This window comes from Protomyctophum parallelum (assembly GCF_964188405.1).
Source record: "Protomyctophum parallelum genome assembly, chromosome: 5".
NCBI lineage: Eukaryota > Metazoa > Chordata > Actinopteri > Myctophiformes > Myctophidae > Protomyctophum > Protomyctophum parallelum.
Genome location: NC_139702.1, coordinates 17,042,780 through 17,069,046, shown reverse-complemented (window position 1 = coordinate 17,069,046; position 26,267 = coordinate 17,042,780). Strand labels below are relative to the sequence as shown.

The window sequence follows — 26,267 nt, the reverse complement described above, 5'->3', positions numbered from 1 at the left end:
GGATGTAGAAGACACTTTTAGAATCTGATCTCAGGTCAGAATGGCTTAATATTGGAAAAACCGTGGGTGAAATAATGCAGGAAATAAATTATATTATTGGCTTATTATAGCTTTTAGACCACATTTAGACCGTATGACGTCATAGTTAATCCAACCCACGGATTGCGACGACGTGTACACAACGTCCTAGCGCCTTTTCATTGATATCAAACGACTAAATGACTAAAACTAAAATCAAAACCAACAGTGTGTCATGGCCAGTGTTGTTTTTGGCAGCAAATTTCTATTTTAGTTTTAGTCATAGTCTTTTGAATAGTTTTAATTTAGTTTTAGACACATTTTAGTCACCTGGAATGTCTTAGTGTTAGTCTAGTTTTAGTCGACTAAATCTACAGGTGATTTAGTCGACTAAAATGTATTTTTGCGGGCCTTGTTGCCGTCGTAATGACTTATTTTACACTTGCTGAAAATAGCAGATCTACAAGCTCACAACGCGTCACAACGCTGATCTTGTAGATCTGCTATTTTCAGCATGCAACCAAGTGTAAAATGACTTACACTGGATCTGTTGTCCACTAGTCCCTTCCTAACATTTTAGTCTAGTCTTTATTTTGTTGACAAAATTGTCAGTATATTTAGTCTTAGTTTTAGTCATCGTAGCTTAGTTTTCATTTAGTTTACATTTGTTTTTGTCAGTGAAAATAGGTAGTTGACGAAAAAATGTCGTCTTAGTTTTAGTCGACGAAAACAACACTGGCCAAAACCAACAGTGTGTCATGGCGGTGATGGCGTGTGGCGTACCTGTCCCCAGGCGTACAGGTTGTTGTGTAGTGTTGTTGTGTAGTGTGTGTGTTGTTGTTGTGGCGTACCTGTCCCCAGGCGTACAGGTTGTTGTGTAGTGTTGTTGTGTAGTGTGTGTGTTGTTGTTGAGGCGTACCTGTCCCCAGGCGTACAGGTTGTTGTGTAGTGTTGTTGTGTAGTGTTGTTGTGTAGTGTGTGTGTTGTTGTTGAGGCGTACCTGTCCCCAGGCGTACAGGTTGTTGTGTAGTGTTGTTGTGTAGTGTGTGTGTTGTTGTTGAGGCGTACAGGTTGTTGTGTAGTTTTGTTGTGTAGTGTTGTTGTGTAGTGTGTGTGTTGTTGTTGAGGCGTACCTGTCCCCAGGCGTACAGGTTGTTGTGTAGTGTTGTTGTGTAGTGTGTGTGTTGTTGTTGAGGCGTACCTGTCCCCAGGCGTACAGGTTGTTGTGTAGTGTTGTTGTGTAGTGTTGTTGTGTAGTGTGTGTGTTGTTGTTGAGGCGTACCTGTCCCCAGGCGTACAGGTTGTTGTGTAGTGTTGTTGTGTAGTGTGTGTGTTGTTGTTGTGGCGTACCTGTCCCCAGGCGTACAGGTTGTTGTGTAGTGTTGTTGTGTAGTGTGTGTGTTGTTGTTGAGGCGTACCTGTCCCCAGGCGTAGAGGTTGTTGTGCGTCTGCGACGGGTTGACCTTGGACAGCAGGAAGCGCGCCTGCGAGCCGCCGTGCTCCGTGTCGATGTAGCGCGGCATGGGGAAGCGCGTCTGCAGGATCTCCTGGGCGTCGTCCAGCGGCGCCTGCAGCAGCTGCTTGAAGTTCTCGTACTCGGGCATCTCCTGGTAGCCCGCCTTACGCCACTGGGCGATGGTCTAGAGGAGAGGAGAGGAGAGGAGAGAGGGGGTGAGAGAGCGCCTTACGCCACTGGGCGATGGTCTAGAGGAGAGGAGAGGAGAGAGGGGGTGAGAGAGCGCCTTACGCCACTGGGCGATGGTCTAGAGGAGAGGAGAGGAGAGAGGGGGTGAGAGAGCGCCTTACGCCACTGGGCGATGGTCTAGAGGAGAGGAGAGGAGAGGAGAGAGGGGGTGAGAGAGCGCCTTACGCCACTGGGCGATGGTCTAGAGGAGAGGAGAGGAGAGAGGGGGTGAGAGAGCGCCTTACGCCACTGGGCGATGGTCTAGAGGAGAGGAGAGGAGAGAGGGGGTGAGAGAGCGCCTTACGCCACTGGGCGATGGTCTAGAGGAGAGGAGAGGAGAGAGGGGGTGAGAGAGCGCCTTACGCCACTGGGCGATGGTCTAAAGGAGAGGAGAGGAGAGGAGAGAGGGGGTGAGAGAGCGCCTTACGCCACTGGGCGATGGTCTAGAGGAGAGGAGAGGAGAGAGGGGGTGAGAGAGCGCCTTACGCCACTGGGCGATGGTCTAGAGGAGAGGAGAGGAGAGGAGAGGAGAAGAGAGAGGGGGTGAGAGAGCGCCTTACACCACTGGGCGATGGTCTAGAGGAGAGGAGAGGAGAGGAGAGGAGAGGAGAGGAGAGGAGAGGAGAGGAGAGGAGAGGAGAGGAGAGGAGAGGAGAGGAGAGGAGAGGAGAGGAGAGGAGAAGAGAGAGGGGGTGAGAGAGCGCCTTACGCCACTGGGCGATGGTCTAGAGGAGAGGAGAGGAGAGGGAGGAGAGAGAGCGCCTTATGCCACTGGGCGATGGTCTAGAGGAGAGGAGAGGAGAGAGAGGGTGAGAGAGCGCCTTACGCCACTGGGCGATGGTCTAAAGGAGAGGAGGATAGGGAGAAGAGAGAGTGAGAGACCGCCTTAAGGCTCATTCATAGTCTGGATTTTCGTTGGTGAGGTGACCACCGCTCATTTGGTTCCATTTGTACAATATCAGAGTTATGGTGTGTGTGTGTGTGAGGGTGGGGGGGGGGGGGGGGGGTGGTCCTTGAAATTAAGAGAAACGTTTGAGAACTAACTGGACTACGGCTGGCGATCTCTACAGTGAGGTGTGGAGTCTAACTGGACACTAGTGAACCAACTGGACAGTGAGGTGTGGAGTCTAACTGGACACTAGTGAACTGACTGGACAGTGAGGTGTGGAGTCTAACTGGACACTAGTGAACCAACTGGACAGTGAGGTGTGGAGTCTAACTGGACACTAGTGAACCAACTGGACAGTGAGGTGTGGAGTCTAACTGGACACTAGTGAACCAACTGGACAGTGAGGTGTGGAGTCTAACTGGACACTAGTGAACCGACTGGACAGTGAGGTGTGGAGTCTAACTGGACACTAGTGAAGCGACTGGACAGTGAGGTGTGGAGTCTAACTGGACACTAGTGAACCAACTGGACAGTGAGGTGTGGAGTCTAACTGGACACTAGTGAACCAACTGGACAGTGAGGTGTGGAGTCTAACTGGACACTAGTGAACTAGTCTCACCTCTCCATGGAAGATGACCAGCTGGAAGAAGGTGTCCATCAAGAGGATCTTGTCTGGGAGGATGCTGCCGCTGTCCAGGAGGACAGGCTACACACACACACACACACACGCGCACACGCACACACACACACGCACACGCACACGCACACACACATACACACACACCGGTCAATGCTAAGGCTGCAGGAGGTATGAAGGTGACCGTTGACAGGCCTATAGATTTGACAGCATAGAGTTGTTCAGACCAGTGTTGATCAGTGTTGTTTTCGTCGACTGAAACTAAGATGAAAAATGTTCGTCGACTACCTTTTTCCACTGAAGAAAACTAAATGGAAACTAAATGAAAACTAAGCTATGATGACTAAAACTAAGACTAAATATACTGACAATTTCATCAACAAATAAAAACTAGACTAAAATGTTAGGAAGGGACTAGTGGACAAGAGATCCAGTATAAGTCATTTTACACTTGGTTGCATGCTGAAAATAGCTGATCTGAAAGCTATGAGCTTGTAGATCGGCTATTTTCAGCAAGTGTAAAATAAGTCATTATGACGGCATCAAGGCCCGCAAAAATACATTTTAGTCGACTAAATCACCTGTAGATTTAGTGGTCAACACTACAGGAAGGGACTAGTGGACAAGAGATCCAGTATAAGACATTTTACACTTGGTTGCATGCTGGAAATAGCAGATCTACAAGCTCACAACGTGTCGACGCGTTGTAAAATCAGTGTAAAATCAGCCATTACGACACCATCAAGGCCCGCCAAAATACATTTTAGTCGACTAAAATCAACTGTAGATTTAACCCATTTAGGCCTAAGGCCGATTCTAAAAACGCCTTCTAAAGCCTGACCTAAGTTTTCTGAAAAACTTCAAATATTTATATAGCAGCATCGATGTTTTGTATTTTTTTTAATACTGTACATACTGTACAAGTAAGTCGACTAAAATCTTATGACATTTAAACTCGACTAAAACTTGACTAACACTAAAACATTCCAGGTGACTAAAATGTGACTAAAACTAAATGAAGTTTTATTCCAAAGACTATGACTTAATCAGACCAGTGTGTCCAGTGGAAAACCTCGTATGAATCTGATCTCAGGTCAGAATGGGTTAAACTAAATTAAGTTTTATTCCAAAGACTATGACTAAAACTAAAACACAGGTTGACAGGCCTATATAGATTTGACAGCATAGAGTTCTTCAGACTATAGGTATTTAATATGCTGCAGTGGACAACACTGACCTCTGGTGGTCCGTAGAAGACCACAGGTTGACAGGCCTATAGATTTGACAGCATAGAGTTCTTCAGACTATATATATAGGTATAATTATAATATGCTGCAGTGGGACAACACTGACCTCTGGTGGTCCGTAGAAGGAGTAGGAGTAGAGGATGGGCTGCACCATGATGAGCGACTGCGTCAGGTCCTCGCGGACGAAGTGGTGGCGGTAGTACGACGACTCGTCAGGGCTGTTGTTGAACACCTGGAGGAAGGGCGACCGCCGGAGGTGGAACATGAACTGGAGCCGGGAGAGAGAGAGACAAACATTATTATGATTGTTTTTAATTGAATTTTTTTTGCCACGATTTTGTAACCCATTTTTCACCCCTGTGTCAATCATCTAATGTGATCCTGGGCTCTACACACCCTCCGCCAACCTGGGGAGAGCAACGGACTTGAACTCATGCTTCCTTCATGCCTGAATGTCCAAGTTGCTCCTTTACACCTGACAGGGGGGAGTTTCCCTGGTTGGACGTAGCGCGTGGAAGGAACACGTTATTCCGACCAGTTCCTTTCCCCTCCATCAGGCGCCCCGGCTGGCCAGGGGGAGGCAGTATAGAGACCAGGATTACTGCATGTTTTTTGTGAGAGTAAACCTACCCTAGGGGACACGAGGAGAACATGTGAGGGTACCTACCCTAGGGGACACGGGGAGAACATGTGAGGGTACCTACCCTAGGGGACAAGGGGAGAACATGTGAGGGTACCTACCCTAGGGGACACGGGGAGAACATGTGAGGGTACCTACCCTAGGGGACACGGGGAGAACATGTGAGGGTACCTACCCTAGGGGACACGGGGAGAACATGTGAGGGTACCTACCCTAGGGGACACGGGGAGAACATGTGAGGGTACCTACCCTATAGGGGACACGGGGAGAACATGTGAGGGTACCTACCCTATAGGGGACACGGGGAGAACATGTGAGGGTACCTACCCCTAAAACATTAATATAAACCTCTTAGGTGCGTTCAGACTTAGTCGACTAAAATTTATTTTGGCGTGCCTTGATGCCGTCGCAATGGCTGATTTTACACTTGCTGAAAATAGCCGATCTACAAGTTGTGAGCTTGTAGATCAGATATTTTCAGTGGGCAACAGTGCAGTGTAAAATGACTCATACTGGATCTCTTGTCCACTAGTCCCTTCCTAACATTTTAGTCTACTTTTTATTTCTTGACGAAATTGTCAATATATTTAGTCTTAGTTTTAGTCATCACAGCTTAGTTCATTTAGTTTCCATTTAGTTTTGTCGGTGAAAGAAGGTAGCCGACGAACATTTTTCGCCGTAGTTTTAGTCGACGAAAACAACACTGCTGAAGTGTTTGGACATCTTGCAGTCCCATGATGGCCCACCAGGTGGCAGACTTACCTGCGGGTACAGGGACAGAGACTCTGACAGCTTGAAGGATGTGGGGTCGTCTTTGTTGAACTGGCCAAACTTCTGACACTGTGGAGAGATGAAGGTTCATTAATTCATACATTGGGAGGTGAAGGTTCATTCATTCATACATTGGGAGGTGAAGGTTCATTCATTCATACATTGGGAGGTCAAAGGTTCATTCATTCATACATTGGGAGGTGAAGGTCCATTCATTCATACATTGGGAGGTCAAAGGTTCATTCATTCATAAATTGGGAGGTGAAGGTTCATTCATTCATACATTGGGAGGTGAAGGTTCATTCATTCATACATTGGGAGGTGAAGGTTCATTCATTCATACATTGGGAGGTCAAAGGTTCATTCATTCATAAATTGGGAGGTGAAGGTTCATTCATTCATACATTGGGAGGTGAAGGTTCATTCATTCATACATTGGGAGGTGAAGGTCCATTCATTCATACATTGGGAGGTGAAGGTTCATTCATTCATACATTGGGAGGTGAAGGTTCATTCATTCATACGTTGGGAGGTGAAGGTTCATTCATTCATACATTGGGAGGTGAAGGTCCATTCATTCATACATTGGGAGGTGAAGGTCCATTCATTCATACATTGGGAGGTGAAGGTTCATTCATTCATACATTGGGAGGTGAAGGTTCATTCATTCATACATTGGGAGGTGAAGGTTCATTCATTCATACATTGGGAGGTGAAGGTTCATTCACGGTATTCGAACCGCCGACCCAGGGATCACTGGACGACCTGCATTCCTTCAGGGCGGAACATTCCAAACAACTCCCAGGGTACATTGTTCTCCTCCGTTCCATTACCAACAACGAGGCCCGTCACAACTCTTACACAATCGCCCTAATCGCAATGATTCTTTTTTGCATAATCGTCAATAGAGCGCCAATAGAGTCCTGACGTCACTCACTCGTCCCCTCGATCCCCCCCCCCCTGGTCTCTATGAAAATGACTTCCATAGAGAAGTCATTTTAAAATCGTTTCATATAAGCATTGTGGTCCAACAATAAACAAGCTGTCTCTGCGTTATTGACAGGGACGGATGTGTCTCTGTATGTATGGTTTATGACAGTCAGTCACTCATATTTTATACAGTCTGTTTCTAGCGAAAATGAACAGTAACTAATTCAGCAGCAGTAACATTAGCGTTTTCTCCCAGTCAGTTGATTCTTCATATCCATATGAGTGAAACGTCCGGTATTATTTTTCAAACACAGTTCTTATTAGGGCTGTCAAAGTTAACGCACTTTACTAGTTAACTCACAATCCTTTTAACGGCACTATTTTTTTTAACGCGCGATTAAGGCACTGTGAAGTTTGACAGAATGGTTGAGAGACGCATGGCAATTTTACACTGAAGAGTTGAATAATTGTTAAACAGCTGCATTACTTAAGTTAATTTAAGTCTACACAATTAGAAAACTTAGAAAACATGTTATTTTGATCAACATGGCCTGTTATCTCTTGTAATGGTACCATTGGCCAACATCAATACAGTTCTTTAGTTTGGGTCTGGAAGGCTAAATGTCATCAAATGGTGGTCCGTGGCTCAAATGCAGAATAAATAATGGACCTTGATATGAAAAATCTTGAAAACCACTGATTTAAGGTATATTTAGAACGGATAAAAAATATGCGATTAATTTGCGATTAATCACAGTTAACTATGGACAATCATGCGATTAATCAGATTAAATAATTTAATCGATTGACAGCCCTAGTTCTTAAATGAGGCGATCTAAAATCCCCCCCTAGGGGGATTATTTACAATGCAAATAAAAAGTACATGAACCCGTGGATTTGCGCCATCTCCCAATGTACAAACATTTTTCACAGAAATCTGCAAGCTTTGTTGCAATTGTTTTTTGGGGGGAAAAAAAGTATTAAATGTGTCAGTGATTTCTTTGTATATATTTGAGTTATTCGTCATATCTGCCCTGAGCAATCTGTGATTACAAAGAGTGAAATGACTCATAAACCAAGGAGATGTTCGTCTTTATGGTGATGGACATATAATGGAGACTTAAATGGTCCACTATGGCGTTATTACCCCATTCTGAACGGGAACCCGTTTTGGTGTTAGCATCATGTTATGCTTTAGCTATTGAAAAATAGCAGATCTACAAGCTCGTAGCGCGCCACCGAGTGGCGCGCTACGAGCTTGTAGGTCTGCTATTTTTGAAAAGTCGAAGAGCGACTTGACATTTTTAGAATCTGATCTCAGGTCAGAATGGGTTCATCAGACCAGTGTGTGTCCAGTGGAAACCTGGTATGAATCTGATCTCAGGTCAGAATGGGTTAATCAGACCAGTGTGTGTGTCCAGTGGAAACCTGGTATGAATCTGATCTCAGGTCAGAATGGGTTAATCAGACCAGTGTGTGTGTCCAGTGGAAACCTGGTATGAATCTGATCTCAGGTCAGAATGGGTTACGGGGAGCGTCTGTCTGTCTGTCACTCACCAGGCGGATGAGCTGCCTGTCCAGCCAGCGCAGCACGTCTGGCCCCTCCTCTGACTCCGCCCTGAACACGCCCAGGCGCGCCATCAGCACGGCCGACGCCTCCTGGTCGAACGACGTCTCGATGTGCTGGATCTGAGTCTGGGCGTCGGCCCAGCTGGGGGGGGGAGGGGGATAGAGAGACAGAGAGACAGAGAGAGAGAGACAGAGAGAGAGAAGGAGAGAGAGAGAGAGAGAGAGAAGGAGAGAGAGAGGGAGAGAGAGAGAGAGACAGAGAGAGAGAGACAGAGAGAGAGAGTCAGTCAGGGCAGAGGCCTTAGATATAGACAGAGTTACGCAAACTGCGTTCACTTCAGTCCAGTGTTGTTTTCGTCGACTAAAACTAAGACGAAAAATGTTCGTCGACTACCTTTTTCCACTGAAGAAAACTAAATGGAAACTAAATGAAAACTAAGCTACGATGACTAAAACTAAGACTAAATATACTGACAATTTCGTCAACAAATAAAAACTAGTGGACAAGAGATCAAGTATAAGTCATTTTACACTTGGTTGCATGCTGAAAATAGCTGATCTACAAGCTCACAACGCGTCGCAGCGTGACGCGTTGTGAGCTTGTAGATCAGCTATTTTCAGCAAGTGTAAAAACACTCATTACGACGGCATCAAGGCCCGTCAAAATACATTTTAGTCGACTAAAACTAGACTAACACTAAGACATTCCAGGTGACTAAAATGTGACTAAAACTAAATTAAGTTTCAGTCCAAAGACTATGACTAAACTAAAATAGAAATGTGATGCCAAAAACAACACTGGTTCCCTTCAGTCCTACATAGACTTCTATTGTAGAATGGGGACAACCAACTGGGACAAGTCCTGGACCGGAAGTATAGGCAGAAATGCATTGGACTGACAGGGCAACAGCCCAGCTTTAATGATCTTAAATCCCTTTATCTTAGATTGTTTTGTAGTAATAGTACAACATAAACATTCAAGAGACTTTAGTTGTTACTGTACAATACTTTAAAACAGTTTGTCAACTCATGTTGCACACATGCTTAAACCCATTCTGAACGGGAACCCATTTTGGTGTTAGCATCATGTTATGCTTTAGCTGTTGAAAAATAGCAGATCTACAAGCTCATAGCGCGCCACTCGGTCTGCTATTTTTGAAAAATCGAAGAACGAATGACATTTTTAGAATCTGATCTCAGGTCAGAATGGGTTAATCAGACCAGTGTGTGTCCCAGTGGAAACCTCGTATGAATCTGATCTCAGGTCAGAATGGGTTAGAAAAATAGCTCTTATTTGCGCCGCCCTCGTTGAAAAAAACAATGTATTTCCAACTCCAGCTCGTCTCAGTTCAGAGGCTGCATGAACGGCGCTCGGTTTGTGCCCCCTCAATGTCGCAACTCTTCTATTAGACGGCTCTGGAGTGTGGTGGAACCCGAGAAGGCCAGGTGAGTGTGTGTGTATGTGTGTGTGTGTGTGTGTGTGTGTGTGTGGGAGGAGGTGTGTGAATGACGCACGCATGTGTGGGACCTTAATGTCGACTGAGCAGCACAATGGAATCTATAGTGCAAACATCCTTTTCAACAAGGCCAATATTGACTCGCTGGCGGCTATGAGATCTCTCTACTTACGGCTGAAGTAACCAATATGGTTTCAGCTTTGACACGTAGCCTTTAGCAGAAGGCCTACATTTGTGTTCTACATGGCTTCTTTTTCCTTTTTTTTGTGTGCCACGAGTGCCACACTACGAGCTTGTAGGTGTGCTATCTTTGAAAAATCGTGAAAATATGGCGCAAATCATTGGAAATATATTCTTTCAGGATTTAGAAGGCATTTGTAGAATCGTTTCCAGGTCAAAATGGGTTAAGCCATTTTGGGGCGGAAACCCCCTTTTGGTGTTATGCTATTTGGCATTATGCTATGCTTTAGCTATTGAAAAATAGCAGATCTACAAGCTCATGAGCTTGTAGGTCCGCTATTTTTGAAAAATCGAAGAACGACTGACATAGAAACATAGCTTTTTTCTGAAAACTGTCGGGATGTAGAAGGACATTTTTAGAATCTGATCTCAGGTCAGAATGAAAACTGTCAGGATGTAGAAGACATTTTTAGAAACTGATCTCAGGTCAGAATGAAAACTGTCAGTATGTAGAAGACATTTTTAGAATCTGATCTCAGGTCAGAATGGGTTAAAGCTAAAATGGTTTTAGTCAATTAATTTATGGCAGTTGTGAAACTTTCCCCTCGCCATCCGTGTGATCAGAGTCTTACTTCCTGGCGATGGTGCTGACGCGGACCCTCTTCTGCGTGCTGGAGTGCTGGTACTGGGTCACGAACTGGACCGCCCCTCTGCCACCCTGGGGGATGGGTGCATTGTGCTGCAGCACGCACACACACACACACACACACACACACACACACACACACACACACACACACACACACACACACACACACACACACAAGGGAGACAGTCAGTCAGTATGCTCACAATCGGCTCTTTGACCCTCCTACTGTCAGTGTGCAGAGATCAACAATATGTGACCAAATGTGGGACTGAGGGACTGCCATTGGATTGTTTTAAAATGTTCATGTCCTATGAAAGCAGGGAATCATAGCTTCAATTTGACATATTGGTTGTTCAGTTTGACCCACCAGGTTTTGGAGATATGGCTTATAGAGTAAATGTCTTGCAGAGAAACAGCGAGTTGAGAAAACAGGCTTGAAAAGGTTCACTTCTGTGGTCTCTAACATTACACCTATAGCTACATGTTTAAGCATTTATTTCATATTTACATGTCTTCTGTGGACTCTAATATTACACCTATAGCTACATGTTTAAGCATTTATTTCATATATGTCTTCTGTGGACTCTAACATTACACCTAGCTAAATGTTTAAGCATTTATTTCATATCTACATGTCTTCTGTGGTCTCTAACATTACACCTAGCTACATGTTTAAGCATTTATTTCATATTTACATGTCTTCTGTGGTCTCTAACATTACACCTATAGCTACATGTTTAAGCATTTATTTCATATCTACATGTCTTCTGTGGTCTCTAACATTACACCTATAGCTACATGTTTAAGCATTTATTTCATATTTACATGTCTTCTGTGGTCTCTAACATTACACCTAGCTACATGTTTAAGGATTTATTTCATATTTAAATGTCGATTTCAGCTCTGACACTCATTTCAGACATGCTCTAGTATGTGAAGAGTCTGCCTGTGCTATTAACTCATTTTGGATAAAAAGGATAAAAATAAGGATTTTCTCCTCTGGTGAAAAGCTGTTATTTGGCAGGCTCAGTCAAATCTGGTCACATAATATTATAACTGGATTTTTTGATAAAATAGATAAAGAACAACCTGAAAATGCAAGATAACTTCTCAGACGAGCTTACAAAGATAAGGCTATATAACGATGATGTACATCTTTGTGTGTTTTTTACCTGGTTCACCACTTCAAAGTACATGGCCAAAGTAGTGGAGGAGTCCAGCCCACATATCTTCCACTGGCTGGTCCCGCCGACACCCATCTCCTACACAGAGATAAATATATCAGTGAGTACAGTTGACAGACAACCATCTCCTACACAGAGCAGAGAGATACATAAATATGCCAGTGAGTACAGTTGGTCGTTTGTGAGAAGGAAGGAAGGAATGTGACGGTGACTCACGTTCTCCGAGATGCAGGGACCCTTAGCGTTTAGGGAGACGCACGGTCCGATGGCCCCGCACACCTTCAGCTCCCGAGACGTCTGCACACAAAACACACAATACATTTTATAATCAATTAATTGCATTTTTATTATAGCTGCTTTTCTCAAAGCGCTCAAAGTGCTCAAAGCGCTTTACAATGGGTTCATTCATTCATTCATACGTTGGGAGGTGAAGCGACCAACAGTCGACTTCCCACATTTCACACGCCGACGGTGGCGCGCTACCACACGAGGCACCGACCGACTCATTGGAGGCGACGTGGCGTTCGGAGTCTCCCAGGGGGGTCATTGGACGACCCGCTGACACCTCCTGTATAGCTGTACATATTTTTACTCAATAAGATAAGTACTAACTGAACTGAATGCCATTAACTCGGTGTATAACTCCGATTACGACTTGCTAACGGAGTATCAGTTCGCATATACGGTGAATGAGATTAACAGGACATAGCACTGCCAATCCACTATGAGTATAATCTATTATTATTCAATACGGCTCCAATTAGAAGAATAATATAACTATAAGAATATATTGAAACCGATATTTAGATTAGAACCAATCTTTTTTTTTCTTATATATTTTTTATCCCACGATTTTGTAACCCATTTTTCACCCCTGTGTCAATCATCTAATGTGATCCTGGGCTCTACACACCCTCCACCAACCTAGTCCCCATATATGGGGGACAAGGGGAGACCAACCTAGTCCCCATATATGGGGGACAAGGGGAGACCAACCTAGTCCCCATATATGGGGGACAAGGGGAGAGCAACGGACTTGAACTCATGCTTCCTTCATGCCTGAGTGTCCAAGTTGCTCCTTTACAGCTGACAGGGGGGAGTTTCCCTGGTTGGACGTAGCGCGTGGAAGGAACACGTTATTCCAACCAGTTCCTTTCCCCTCCATCAGGCGCCCCGGCTGGCCAGGGGGAGGCAGTTTAGTGACCAGGATTACTGCATGTTTTTTGTGAGGGTACCTACCCTAGGGGACACGGGGAGAACATGTGAGGGTACCTACCCTAGGGGACACGGGGAGAACATGTGAGGGTACCTACCCTAGGGGACACGGGGAGAACATGTGAGGGTACCTACCCTAGGGGACACGGGGGAGAACATGTGAGGGTACCTACCCTAGGGGACACGGGGAGAACATGTGAGGGTACCTACCCTAGGGGACACGTGGAGAACATGTGAGGGTACCTACCCTAGGGGACACGGGGAGAACATGTGAGGGTACCTACCCTAGGGGACACGGGGAGAACATGTGAGGGTACCTACCCTAGGGGACACGGGGAGAACATGTGAGGGTACCTACCCTAGGGGACACGGGGAGAACATGCAAACTCCACACAGAAAGGCCCTTTCGCCAACCCCGCCTTCGGGTATGGGCACTGATGACGCGGAGGAGGAAACACGCCGCCAGCACCCACAGCATCACGAGCGGGAATCGAACCCAGGACCTTCTAGCTGTGAGGCGACAGCACTACCAACTGTGCCACCGTGCCCCGATTAGAACCAATCTTGCACACGACATGTAGGTTAAGTGAAAGCTGCGGGTCGTCACCTTGACCTCCAGCGTGGCCCCGAAGGCCATGCGGAACTCTCCCTGGTAATCTTTACTGAAGACGCGCTGGAAGGTCTGCTTGAAGAGGGAGGTGTTGAAGGAGTCACCCATCACGATGTGGCCCCTGAGAACACAACACAAGAACACATTTAATACAAAGGGCCCCTGAGGACATACAGAACAACGACATGTTTAGTCTGAGAGTCATACATCCCAATGTGGCCCCTGAGAAGAATAACATATCCAGGCGTTGACTCACCGAGGGTTGCCATACCGGCCTCTGGCAGGTAAATAAAACCTTCGGGCAGGTGTTCCAAACACAGCGACTTATTTAACATAGGAATCTCCCTCACTCACACACACACACCCAAAGCCACGACAAAAGCTCACATTTATGAAAGACTTAAAAGCTTTGTTTGTGAAAACGAACACTTGACACAGTGACGTTGTGTTATTATGTCACACTTATCGTGTCACAGGCTGGCTCGCCACGTGAAGTTTAGAGAACCTAAAGCCTGATTTAGAATTGATTTTTAAGATGTCTTCCAATGTAAGGCATTTAGCAGACGCTCTTAAATATTTTTAAAAACATCCCCCCCCCCCCCCCCCCCCCTGGTTGAGAAACAGTGTCGTCGTGTTGACTGACTGACTAGCCTCGGAAAAACAGACGTTTTTATTTCCAGGGAGAAAAACAAAGTCTGGAACAGAGTCCATTTCAATGCGGCATAGAGTAGCGCAAACGTCGATCACTCTCTGCTGATTTCTGATCGTCTGCACCTTTGTTAAGTTGACACACACACACACACACACACACACACACACACACACACACACACACACACACTCCTCTCTCTCTCTGTCGCTCTAATTAATTAGTCTCATGTCAGAGGTGGACCCCAGGCTACTGACATAGAAAGCAGAGGTGGACCCCAGGCTACTGACAGGTGGACCCCAGGCTACTGACAGGTGGACCCCAGGCTACTGACAGGTGGACCCCAGGCTACTGACAGGTGGACCCCAGGCTACTGACAGGTGGACCCCAGGCTACTGACAGGTGGACCCCAGGCTACTGACAGGTGGACCCCACGCTACTGACAGGTGGACCCCCGGCTATCCACTGCTGGCCTGCTCGCTTTGCCTAAAAAAATGGCACTAAAAAAATACGGGGAAGCAGTTTTTTGCTTCTACGGGCCGTCGGCATGGAACAAGCTCCCACTGTACCTTCGTCAGGCAGCCTCTGTAGACATTTTTAAAGCACAGCTCAAGACCCACTTCTACAACATTGCTTTTAATTGATCTTTTATTTTTTTGTTATTCATGTCCTCATTGTATTGCATTACTGCTTGTTTTTTATGTCGTTGCCTTGCTTTTCTTTTGTATTCGCCATTGTTCTGTAAAGCACTTTGAGCTGCATTTCATGTCATGAAAGGTGCTATCATACTATAATTAACCGAATGTCTGTGTGTCTGTGTGTGTGTGTCTGTCATAAACATTGCCGTAACTCCTTACTGCCTGCACCAATCACTCCCACTTTTCACACAGGCATTGACCATATGAATATGGAGGGCGTAACAAAGCCCTTTTTTTGATTTGACACATTAATGATTATTAATTTATTTATTAGTCAATTACAAACGCGCCCGGGCGCAGTACCCTTCACGGCCACAAGGGGGGGCAAATATCTCACATTGGGTAAGGACTAGTACAAATAAAGTTTTATTATTATTATTATTATTATTGAATTACCCTGTGAAGTTGGATAAGCACTTCATCTCGAGCAGGCCCGACTGGTCCAAAGCACAGGCGTAGATGTCGATGCAGTGTCCGTTCACAGCGGAGCGGTTTGACAGGGCCTCGTAGTACTGGACAGACATCACAGACATAAATAACACCATGTTTAGTAAAACTAGAATATCGGGATCATTTTAGACATGAATCAACCTAATCCTCTACCCAGATAAAACCAGTGTTGTTTTCGTCGACTAAAACTAAGACGAAAATGTTCGTTGACTACCTTTTTTCACTGACAAAAACAAATGGAAACTAAATGAAAACTAAGCTACGATGACTAAAACTAAGACTAAATATACTGACAATTTCGTCGACAAATAAAAACTTGACTAAAATGTTAGGAAGGGACTAGTGGACAAGAGATCCAGTATAAGTCATTTTACACTTGGTTGCATGCTGAAAATAGCCAATCTACAAGCTCACAACGAGTGTGAGCTTGTAGATCGTCTATTTTCAGCAAGTGTAAAAACACTCATTACGACGGCATCAAGGCCCACCAAAACACATTTTTGTCGACTAAATCACCTGTAGATTTAGTCGACTAAAATCTCATGACATTTAGTCGACTAAAACTAGACTAACACTAAGACATTCCAGGTGACTAAAATGTGACTAAAACTAAATGAAGTTTCAGTCCAAAGACTATGACTAAACTAAAATAGCAATTTGCTGCCAAAAACAACACTGGATAAAACTGTACAAAACACAAGATAGGCAACACAGTCTTATGCACACCTGCATGCTCTGAGGCGCGTGCGTAAGGCAGGGCTCAATGTACTCAGAAGAATGCACACAAAGACACAACAAGAAACATTTTGGACGTTCCAGATGCCTGAAGAAGGTCTTTGACCAAAACGTTGCCTATAAAATAAAGTTCGTATTGAAACGCAGACGGTGTGCGGGTCTGTGTGCACTTTTATATGCATTCTTCCGAGTACAAAAACACAAGATAACATTAATGATTTTATCTTGTGTTTTTGTACAATTGTATCTGAAATTATCCAAAACACCAGATTGACGCTATAACGTGTTTAATGCCATGTGGTGGTTACATTAACCACTAATCAAAGCATAGGACAGCCCTATCGCTAACACAGCGTTAGATAAAATACAAACTGTGCCGTTTTGTTTATCATCACAACACAGAATTCTCAGAAACAAAAAAAAAACGGAATGTGCAGTTAGTGTTTAAAGGAGAATTCCATACTAAAAGGCTTTCTTATACCTTTCTTTGTAGTCGTTACGTCCCCACCAAAGAGGTCCAGGTGTTATTTTGTTCAAAAGCTCCTTATTGGCTATTTCCCCTACCATAAGCCCTAAATGAATTGCATTGAATGGAATGCAAGTATGAGATGAATGTGCACGTGTCAGTCTGTCAGTGATGAATGCACAGCAAACATCACAGGAACTAAAATTGAGTTGGGAGTAGGCGTGCAAGACGTCAGTCATACTAGGGGCTTCGCAGTACACTGAACGCCACAGAAATAAAAAAACACACACATGTGAGTTGTAAAACTAGAACAACGGATCATGTGAGACTTGCATCAAGCTAAACATATGCGTAGATAATAAAGGAAAACCGTAACAACAGATAAATAATTGAATAAAATGTCATGCGTGTAGAACAAGGTGCCACTCATTCTATTGTAAGGTCATAGACTGGTAAATATGGGACTTGAAAGTGTATTATGTATAGATATAAGAAAAAAACCAAAGAGAGCGGGCCCACATGAACTTTGTTTTAAAGTGTAAAAAAAAGAAAAAAAGGAATGTATGTATGTATGTATGTACTAATGTCAATAAATTCACCTTGGTGGCTTTCTTCAGGTGGCGAGCGTTGTCCTTGGTGATGTCGTGCCAGGAGCGGATGGGGGTCTTCAGCTCGTCTCCGACCACCATGCCGGGCCCCTGGGTGGGGGGCCCGCCCGTGAACAGCATCACACGGGCCCCCGTGTTGGGGTACGCACCCTGGGGGGAGAGAGAGAGAGAGAGAGAGAACAGTAAGATCTCTGTTTGTCTCCCCGTCAATATAAACATAATGTCTTCCTTCCAGATGCTTAATTTAACCCTAAAGAGATTTACTGATGATTTTACTGACTCAGAACAGTGTGAGATACAAAATAACAAAAGGAAGCTATTCCAGTGATAAGTTGGCTATTGTTTTGCTATCGGTCTTGATAATAAATGCTCGATACATTAGACCATATGTTCATAATCATAGGATAGGCTAACCACTATCTTAGATTTCACTAATCATGATAATAAAATGATCTTTGAATGAATATGAATCTCTGTCATCCAGTTTCTTCACTTCCTCTACCAAATATAATTGTACAAACCAGAGTTGGATAAAACCCAAACTATGCTGTGTATCAGATAAACAGCATAGTTTCAGGTAAACAGAATTCTGCGTTGTGTGATATACTTTATCACACAACACAGGATTCTCAGAATCAAACAGGGAATGTGCAGGACGGTAAACTATGCTGTTTTATCTGATAAACAGCATAGTTGTTTCTGAGAATGATGTGTAACTACAGTACACAAACATTGCAGGAACTAAATTGGGTTTGGCTGCTGTGTGCAAAGGCAGGGCCATCAGTCAGTCTGTCAGTCAGTCAGTCAGTCAGTCAGTCAGTCAGTCAGTCAGTCAGTCAGTCAGTCAGTCAGTCAGTCAGTCAGTCAGTCAGTCTGTGTGCAAGGCAGGGCCATCAGTCTGTCAGTCAGTCAGTCAGTCAGTCAGTCAGTCAGTCAGTCAGTCAGTCTGTGTGCAAGGCAGGGCCATCAGTCAGTCTGTCAGTCAGTCAGTCAGTCAGTCAGTCAGTCAGTCAGTCAGTCAGTCTGTCTGTGTGCAAGGCAGGGCCATCAGTCAGTCTGTCAGTCAGTCAGTCAGTCAGTCAGTCAGTCAGTCAGTCAGTCAGTCAGTCAGTCAGTCAGTCAGTGTGCAAGGCAGGGCCATCAGTCAGTCAGACATGTTTACTGGGAGGGACACGCATGGCTGATAGTCTAGGAGATCCAGTACAAGTCATTTTACACTTGGCTGAAAATAGCAGATCTACAAGCTCACAAGCTTGTAGATCAGCCATTACGACTAAAATCGCATGACATTTGACAAACACCTAACCAATCTAAAGTGACACGTCATCACCCTTTGTTATACATAAAAAGGGCACTTTTTATGTATAAAAATCTGTGTCTTGATCGTGTGTTTGATCCGTGTTTGATCCGTGTTTGATCCGTGTTTGATCGCGTGTTTGATCCGTGTTTGATCCGTGTTTGATCCGTGTTTGATCCGTGTTTGATCGCGTGTTTGATCCGTGTTTGATTCGTGTTTGATCCATGTTTGATCGCGTGTTTGATCCGTGTTTGATCGCGTGTTTGATCCGTGTTTGATCCGTGTTTGATCGTGTGTTTGATCCGTGTTTGATCCGTGTTTGATCGCGTGTTTGATCCGTGTTTGATCCGTGTTTGATCCGTGTTTGATCGCGTGTTTGATCCGTGCGAGCACCTTTTTATCATGATCACGTTTTGCTATCTCCGTTGGGCACCTGGTTACTGTAGCTCCTCTTTTTTACCCTTTGTTATGAGTCGTACTGTAGATAAGAACTGTACATTTAACCCATTCTGGGCGGGAACCCCTTTTGGTGTTTAGCATTATGTTATGCTTTAGCTATTGAAAAATAGCAGATCTACAAGCTCATAGCTTGTAGGTCTGCTATATTTTAAAACACATTCATACACCGATGGCGGCGGAAACCATGCAAGGCACCAACCAGCACATCAGGAGCAATCAGGGGTTCAGAGTCTTGCTCAAAGACACTTCGACACTAACTCTGGGGGAGCACCACAGGGTTCGAACCGGGAACCTTGCGGTTACCATCCGGCCACTCTACCGCTGATCCACCACCCCCCCTTAGAGTGATCTATTATGTAATAAGTGCTATAGGGTTTAGCAGGAGAGAAAGGCCGTGTTCTGGGCGAGGCACAGAGACACTAGAGGACAGGACAGTTCAGGCACAATGGAGAGAGCAGCTGAGCTTTGAACCGAGCACAACGTGTACAGAGCAACAGTACACATCACTCAAGAGATAGCATTATCGGGATTATGGGTTACTGTGTGTGTGTGTGTGTGTGTGTGTGTGTGTGTGTGTGTGTGCCACAGACAGCGCCAGTACAGACACAGACAGTAACCTACCTCGAGGAGCCCCACGGCCACAGACAGAGCCACCCCGGTGGAGCGGAGGGGTCTCTTGCCCTGGGGGACGGGCCACGGGTCCCTCTGGAGTTCCCCCAGGAGATCCGTGAGGTTCATGTCCACTCTGTGGACAGGCTGTAAGAACCTGGACACACACACACACACACACACACACACACACACACACACACACACACACACACACACACACACACACCGTTAAGACAGTTAGGCCTGACGTTGAAATTAAAAAAAAAAAGTTTTCTAAATCATGACAATTTTCTGAAAGATTTGAGGCACATTTTAACGATTTTTCAAAAATAGCAGATCTACAAGTTCATTATAGCGCGCCACTCGGTATAAGCTTGTAGATCTGCTATTTTTCAATAGCTAAATTATAACAATGTTTAAAACACAAAAAGGGGTTTTCACGCCCCAAAATGGGTTAAGACAGTTATAGGCCTGACGTCGAAATAAATAAAAGAAAGTCTTCTGAAAGAAAATTATATTCAAAGATTTGTGCCGCCGCATTTTCACGATTTTTCAAAAATAGCAGACCTACAAGCTCGTAGCGCACCACTTGGTGGCGCGCTATGAGCTTGTAGATCTGCTATTTCTTCCAAAAGCTAAAGTATAACATGATGCTTAGTTGAAACACCAAAAGGGGTTCTCCCATTCTGACCTGAGATCAGATAAAAAAAACATGTCTTGTTCATCCTGACAGTTTTCTGAAAAAGCTATGTTCGTTCTTCGATTTAATTAGTTAATAATCAGACCAGTGTGTGTCCAGTGGAAACCTCGTATGAATCTGATCTCAGGTCAGAATGGGTTAATAATCAGACCAGTGTGTTGTCCAGTGGAAACCTCGTATGAATCTGATCTCAGGTCAGAATGGGTTAATAATCAGACCAGTGTGTTGTCCAGTGGAAACCTCGTATGAATCTGATCTCAGGTCAGAATGGGTTAATAATCAGACCAGTGTGTTGTCCAGTGGAAACCTCGTATGAATCAGGTCAGAATGGGGTTAAAGTGCCGGACAGGATATTTACGTACTTGCACGTAGCGGCGGCGTCTTGAGGCGCCACGGGACGACCCGAAGACGCGGCTGGCTTCATCAGACCCAGCATCTCCTACACACAGACAGACAGACAGACAGACAGACAGACAGACAGACAGACAGACAGACAGACAGACAGACAGACAGACAGACAGACAGACAGACAGACAGACAGACGGACAGACACGCACAAAAACCCATCAAAACGTTATTCTCAGCTTACCGAGAACGGCTACAAGAAAATAAAGCATCAATGACGCTGATAAACACATTCCCGAATACATACATACTGTATACATTGTTCTCTATGACCTAAATATTCAATGACAGTAATTTGACCTTTATTATTATTGCATGGCCGTCTAGGAGGACAATAAGCTGAACTATATCTCACTGTGCCATCATCCCAGTTTGACCTGGTTATTCCTCGGGTTTCATGTGTCGCCCCGTTACGCTGCGTACAGACAGAACTCCCTCTAGTCTTAACTTCTTAACTAAGTGTTAATTATATAATAACAGTAACTATACAGTATATATGTGTATCCCTGTAAATACCGTTATCTGTATAAAGGAGTGTGAGTGCGTGTATGTATGTATGTATGTATGTATGTATGTATGTATGTATGTATGTATGTATGTATGCTATGTATGCTATGTAAGTTTATAAAAGAAACAAGTGAATAATTATTATTATTAGTAACATCATCATCATTGTAACAATTGTCACTAAGTTGTAGAAATAGTGATTTTTGACCAGCTTTTTTGATCAGATTTATTTTTTGATTTTTTCTTTCAACATGGTTGTGTTTAATCCTTTCATTAGAAATGCAGCAATGTAGAAAGCGGATTTCTCTATTTATTTTTTATTTTTCCTTATGAGATTACTGAAATCTCAAAAAGGTGGGCATAATAAGCTTCGGCTTCAGCCCTTTCCTTTTCGGTCAATTGTATCATGACAACCCCTTTTCCTTGTATGTAATAATGTTGGATAAACCATGACCGAGACAAATAAACTATCTATCTAGTCCACGGGGAAACGTACAGACAGACAGAACTCCCTCTAGTCCACGGGGAAACGTACAGACAGACAGAACTCCCTCTAGTCCACGGGGAAACGTACAGACAGAACTCCCTCTAGTCCACGGGGAAACGTACAGACAGACAGAACTCCCTCTAGTCCACGGGGAAACGCACAGACAGACAGAACTCCCTCTAGTCCACGGGGAAACGCACAGACAGACAGAACTCCCTCTAGTCCACGGGGAAACGCACAGACAGACAGAACTCCCTCTAGTCCACGGGGAAACGCACAGACAGACAGAACTCCCTCTAGTCCACGGGGAAACGTACAGACAGACAGAACTCCCTCTAGTCCACAGGGAAACGTACAGACAGACAGAACTCCCTCTAGTCCACGGGGAAACGTACAGACAGACAGAACTCCCTCTAGTCCACGGGGAAACGCACAGACAGACAGAACTCCCTCTAGTCCACAGGGAAACGTACAGACAGACAGAACTCCCTCTAGTCCACAGGGAAACGCCCGTCACGTTTCACCGTTTCTGTGCCACGACCTAGATGTTGGTCTACAGACGATACAACAACAACGCATTGTCAGGATTCAACCACCTGGGGGTTGGAGAGGTTTATGGGACCGTCGACACAATGATCTTGTGTTAATAAATCACGCACACACCGTGGGAGCGACATTAACAGCGTTTTGTCTCTCTCTCTCTCTCTCTCTTCTGTATACCTGTTTATCAGATCTAACGTACATGCTCTACTTTCTTTGAAAAGCATCTACTAATATTCCCTTTCATCGTCATACATAGTGCGTACAGTAGTAGGGCCGGGGCAATCGACCAAAAAAATATGTACGTATACGTTACTGTTTGTTCTTTTCTTATATCAAGTAATCGACATGGAAAAACGTAATTTAATCCAGTGGTTCACAAACCCTCTCAGGACGAGACCCAAAAGAGAAATTAGACGTTTGCCCGGGGACGGTGACGGCAGGGACCCAAACTAGTGAAAATAACAGATCTACAAGCCGCGAAGAAGACCCCGCGTGAACCGGAAGTTGTGACTAGTTGCAAGGAGTTTTGCAACTGGTGTGGTTTGGGGCTTAAAGGGATTGTGACATTAAAAAAAAGGTTTTGGAATTGTTCTTGTTTTTTTTAGGTTTTCTAATCTCAATTGCACCCAAAAAACATGAACTTTTAACATTCAGTAGATTTTCTGTGATCTGGGGTTTTCTGGCTCAAACAGGTGCTCTGATTTGCCGGCAGTAAGTGACATCACTTACTGCAAATCCCATATATGTCAATGGGATTTGCCAGCAGATGTCACTGTTTCACTGTGTTGCCTGTTTTCATTGTAGCTCAAAAGGCCCAAAGTTCAGGTTTTTTGGGTGTAATTGAGGTCATAAAACCTAAAAGAAAAAAAATTAATGTCATAAAACCTTTAAGAGAGGTTTAAGTGGAGCGCTTTGATGTTGTCTGTTCATTGCCACAGTAGTTCTGGCTCCAGGTGACACGTTTTAAATGTAGTTAATGTTCAGCCACTAGACAGACCAAAGACAATATTTGTCAAAAAAAATTAGAATCGTGTGAGAATCTCAATCTCAATTCTTGCGGAGGAAAAATCGAGATTCACATTTGAGCAAGAATTCTTCTAATGATTTTTACTAGGTTTTCTTTTTTTAATAATATTTGTACATTTAAAAACGGTGTACATTGGTGACTATAATACAGCATTCTAGCTGATCTTGAGGCCTACATCAACTAGTACCAACAAGGTCGCAGGGGCGCAATAGGGTAGGGGACGGAGGGGTTTCGTCCCCTGCCAGCCTCACATTGGTCCCCCCCAGATGTGTTAGTGGGTCCCCCCTGGCTGGGGGGGTCCCCCCCTGGCTCCAAAGTTATCTTAGGAGTAATACTTTTGAAATCCTGCGTTCATAAACGCGATATATTTTGAAGCATATATTTGATCCACCCCTGTTTAAATCCCAAAATGGTTTGGCCCGTTCTCTCAACTTTCGGAAGTTGGGAGTTGTTACACCGCAATCAGTGACCCAATGTGCTTTGCACTCTGTAATGATTCTAATAATACAGGAACAGAATTCAATAGGACACCACTTTTGGTGTCACGCACCACTTTGGCACCGTCAGACGATCAATAGATGAATGGATTTACTTTATCCTTTTCATGTCAAGGACCCCCAAATGGACACGTATTATCCTGCGGACCCCCCCCATTTGAAGAGAAGAGAAGGACCCCCATAAGAGAAGATTTATACAGCTCGGACGGACCCTATTTTAACCATTTCTAGCGGTGGGACTCCAATTGATAATCAATGTTAATTAAAAAAACTGAGAGCGTCCACATGACATGCCACAAACTATCATGTAGTTGTACCTCTGGGGGTCCCCGGACCCCACTTTGGGAATTATATTATTATTTTGGGGGATTTGGGGAAAGGAGGAGATCGACACCGCTATTAACTGTCAAGACCAGGTAAGGCGCTGCAGGTTTTTCTTTCCTCTCGAGTTGCATGGGTTGAACTAAACTACATTAAAACATCCTCTCCTGAAAACCTCCCAGGTGTTGTACATTTTATAGGATAGGCTAACTTACAGATCAGATGGTCAGTGAGTTTTGACCTGTTCGAGGCGCTGCTGATAATGTGGTTAAACTTTTACGTTTTGAGACAAATGGGGAGGAGGAGGAATCACAGCCAGGTAATTCATAATAATAATAATAACTGTGCCAAAACGCAGTTTTGTATGTACATTGAGTCACTGGAACAACCTCTCTGTAGTTCGACCCCAAACCCTAACCATAACCCCACGTTTGTGGTTAGACCCCCCCATCCCCCCCTCTCCTAGGGTGGTGGGGGGGACGGGGGGGACGGATTTTTCGGCGGCGCCGCTTTGCGGCGCCGCTATATGTCCCCCCCTAGCGTTCGGTCCGTGTTGCGCCGCTGCAAGGTCGACTAGTGGATTTACTAGTGGACTAGTTGCTTAAAGCCACAGCCACAGTTTTGGAGCCAGAAGGGAGAAGAGTTTGGGACGTGTGGAGCGCTGTCCCACTAAAAACGCTCCACACGTCCCAAACTCTTCTCCCTTCTGGCTCCAAAACTGTGGAATGCACTTCCCATTGCAGTCAGAACTGCAGCATCACTCCCAATCTTCCGCCGTAGTCTGAAAACCCACCTTTTCAGACTCCACCATGGCCCATAGCACTTACCCCACCCCCTTAGATAGCACTTCTGTAGACTTAGATAGCATTTGATACAGACTTATAGCATGTTATGTAGACAGCACTATAATTGCATTGTATATAGTCATAGCACGCCATAGTACATATGTATAGCATAGTAGTAAATATGTATAGTTTATATGTATAGTGTATGTATAGTTTCATTATATAGATATTCCACTGTTACTTTCTTAGCTTACGCATGTTTCATGATAAATGCTTTTTATGTGATGTATTCCCATGCTTTTTTGTTCTTGCTTAATGTAAATCGCTCTGGATTAAGAGCGTCTGATAAATGCCTAAATTGTAAATTGTAAAGCCAACCCACCTGGATCTGCTTGGCGGTCAGCTCCTTGGTCCCTCTGAACACGTAGCTCTTGGCGATGCCCTCACAGCTGAGCTCGTGGACCTGCACCATGCGTCCGAAGGTGATGAGGCCCACCAGGGCGTTGGGCGGCAGCAGGCTCAGGGACATCTGGAGGGACTCCCTGAGGGCCTGGAGGTCTTCTTCTTCCAGACAGGTGTCCACCACGTACAGGAACACCAGCGGAGTGGGAGGCCCGCGCTGTGTGTGGACGGACAAGGGTGTTTAATTTAACCCGTTTTGACCTGAGATCAGATTCTAAACGCACAGAAGAGTGGTGGTTCTTTAATGCATTTTGACCTGAGATCAGATTAAAAGAAATCTCTTCTAAATCCTGACAGTTTTCAAAAATAGCAGACCTACAAGCTCGTAGCGCGCCACTCGGTGGCGCGCTATGAGCTTGTAGATCTGCTATTTTTCAATAGCTAAAGCATAACATGATGCTAACACCAAAATGGGTTCCCGTTCAGAATGTGTTAATGACTGTGTGCTTATATGAAATAAACTCGGCTGCCTTAGCCTTGCCTAAAGAGGCATAATGGTGATCGTAGGAATTCATATATCTTGTAGAGGTCTCGATCGATGGATATGCTACAAGTTGCAACATGACTGTGGCAACGGAAAAAACAAACTAAATGAATGCACAGCAATGTGTACTGTGTACCCGCTGTCATTCTTTGAGCATGCTTTAGGGAGGAATCCGCTCCACTGGAGTTTAATGATTTATCTGCTTGCACGCAATACCAATAAACTGCGAGTTGAAAGAGACCAGGGTTCAAAGCAGGAACCTCGTAACTCAACCGGATGATGTCAGACTCACAATATAAGGATATTTTCCAACTCAGGGCTTTTATTGGTCAGCCATGACAGCTCAAACATACATGGTAAACAATAAAGTACAGTGACGTTTCAATAATACAACG

General features: G+C 44.6%; 1 protein-coding gene across 1 annotated transcript in view; it reads right to left on the bottom strand.

Moving 5' to 3' along the window:
• Nucleotides 1-26,267, bottom strand: part of sec23b (SEC23 homolog B, coat complex II component) — a 38,944-nt gene that overhangs the window by 3,130 nt on the left and 9,547 nt on the right. The window contains exons 5-18 of the mRNA XM_083765677.1: nucleotides 25,309-25,545; nucleotides 20,717-20,793; nucleotides 19,664-19,808; nucleotides 17,278-17,436; nucleotides 15,424-15,539; nucleotides 13,678-13,801; nucleotides 12,072-12,152; nucleotides 11,844-11,933; nucleotides 10,655-10,761; nucleotides 8,374-8,527; nucleotides 5,878-5,955; nucleotides 4,582-4,743; nucleotides 3,211-3,297; nucleotides 1,437-1,658 (exon numbers count right to left, since the gene is read on the bottom strand). Coding sequence (XP_083621803.1) covers nucleotides 1,437-1,658; nucleotides 3,211-3,297; nucleotides 4,582-4,743; nucleotides 5,878-5,955; nucleotides 8,374-8,527; nucleotides 10,655-10,761; nucleotides 11,844-11,933; nucleotides 12,072-12,152; nucleotides 13,678-13,801; nucleotides 15,424-15,539; nucleotides 17,278-17,436; nucleotides 19,664-19,808; nucleotides 20,717-20,793; nucleotides 25,309-25,545 — 1,839 coding nt within the window. The remainder of the gene's footprint in view (nucleotides 1-1,436; nucleotides 1,659-3,210; nucleotides 3,298-4,581; nucleotides 4,744-5,877; nucleotides 5,956-8,373; nucleotides 8,528-10,654; nucleotides 10,762-11,843; nucleotides 11,934-12,071; nucleotides 12,153-13,677; nucleotides 13,802-15,423; nucleotides 15,540-17,277; nucleotides 17,437-19,663; nucleotides 19,809-20,716; nucleotides 20,794-25,308; nucleotides 25,546-26,267) is intronic.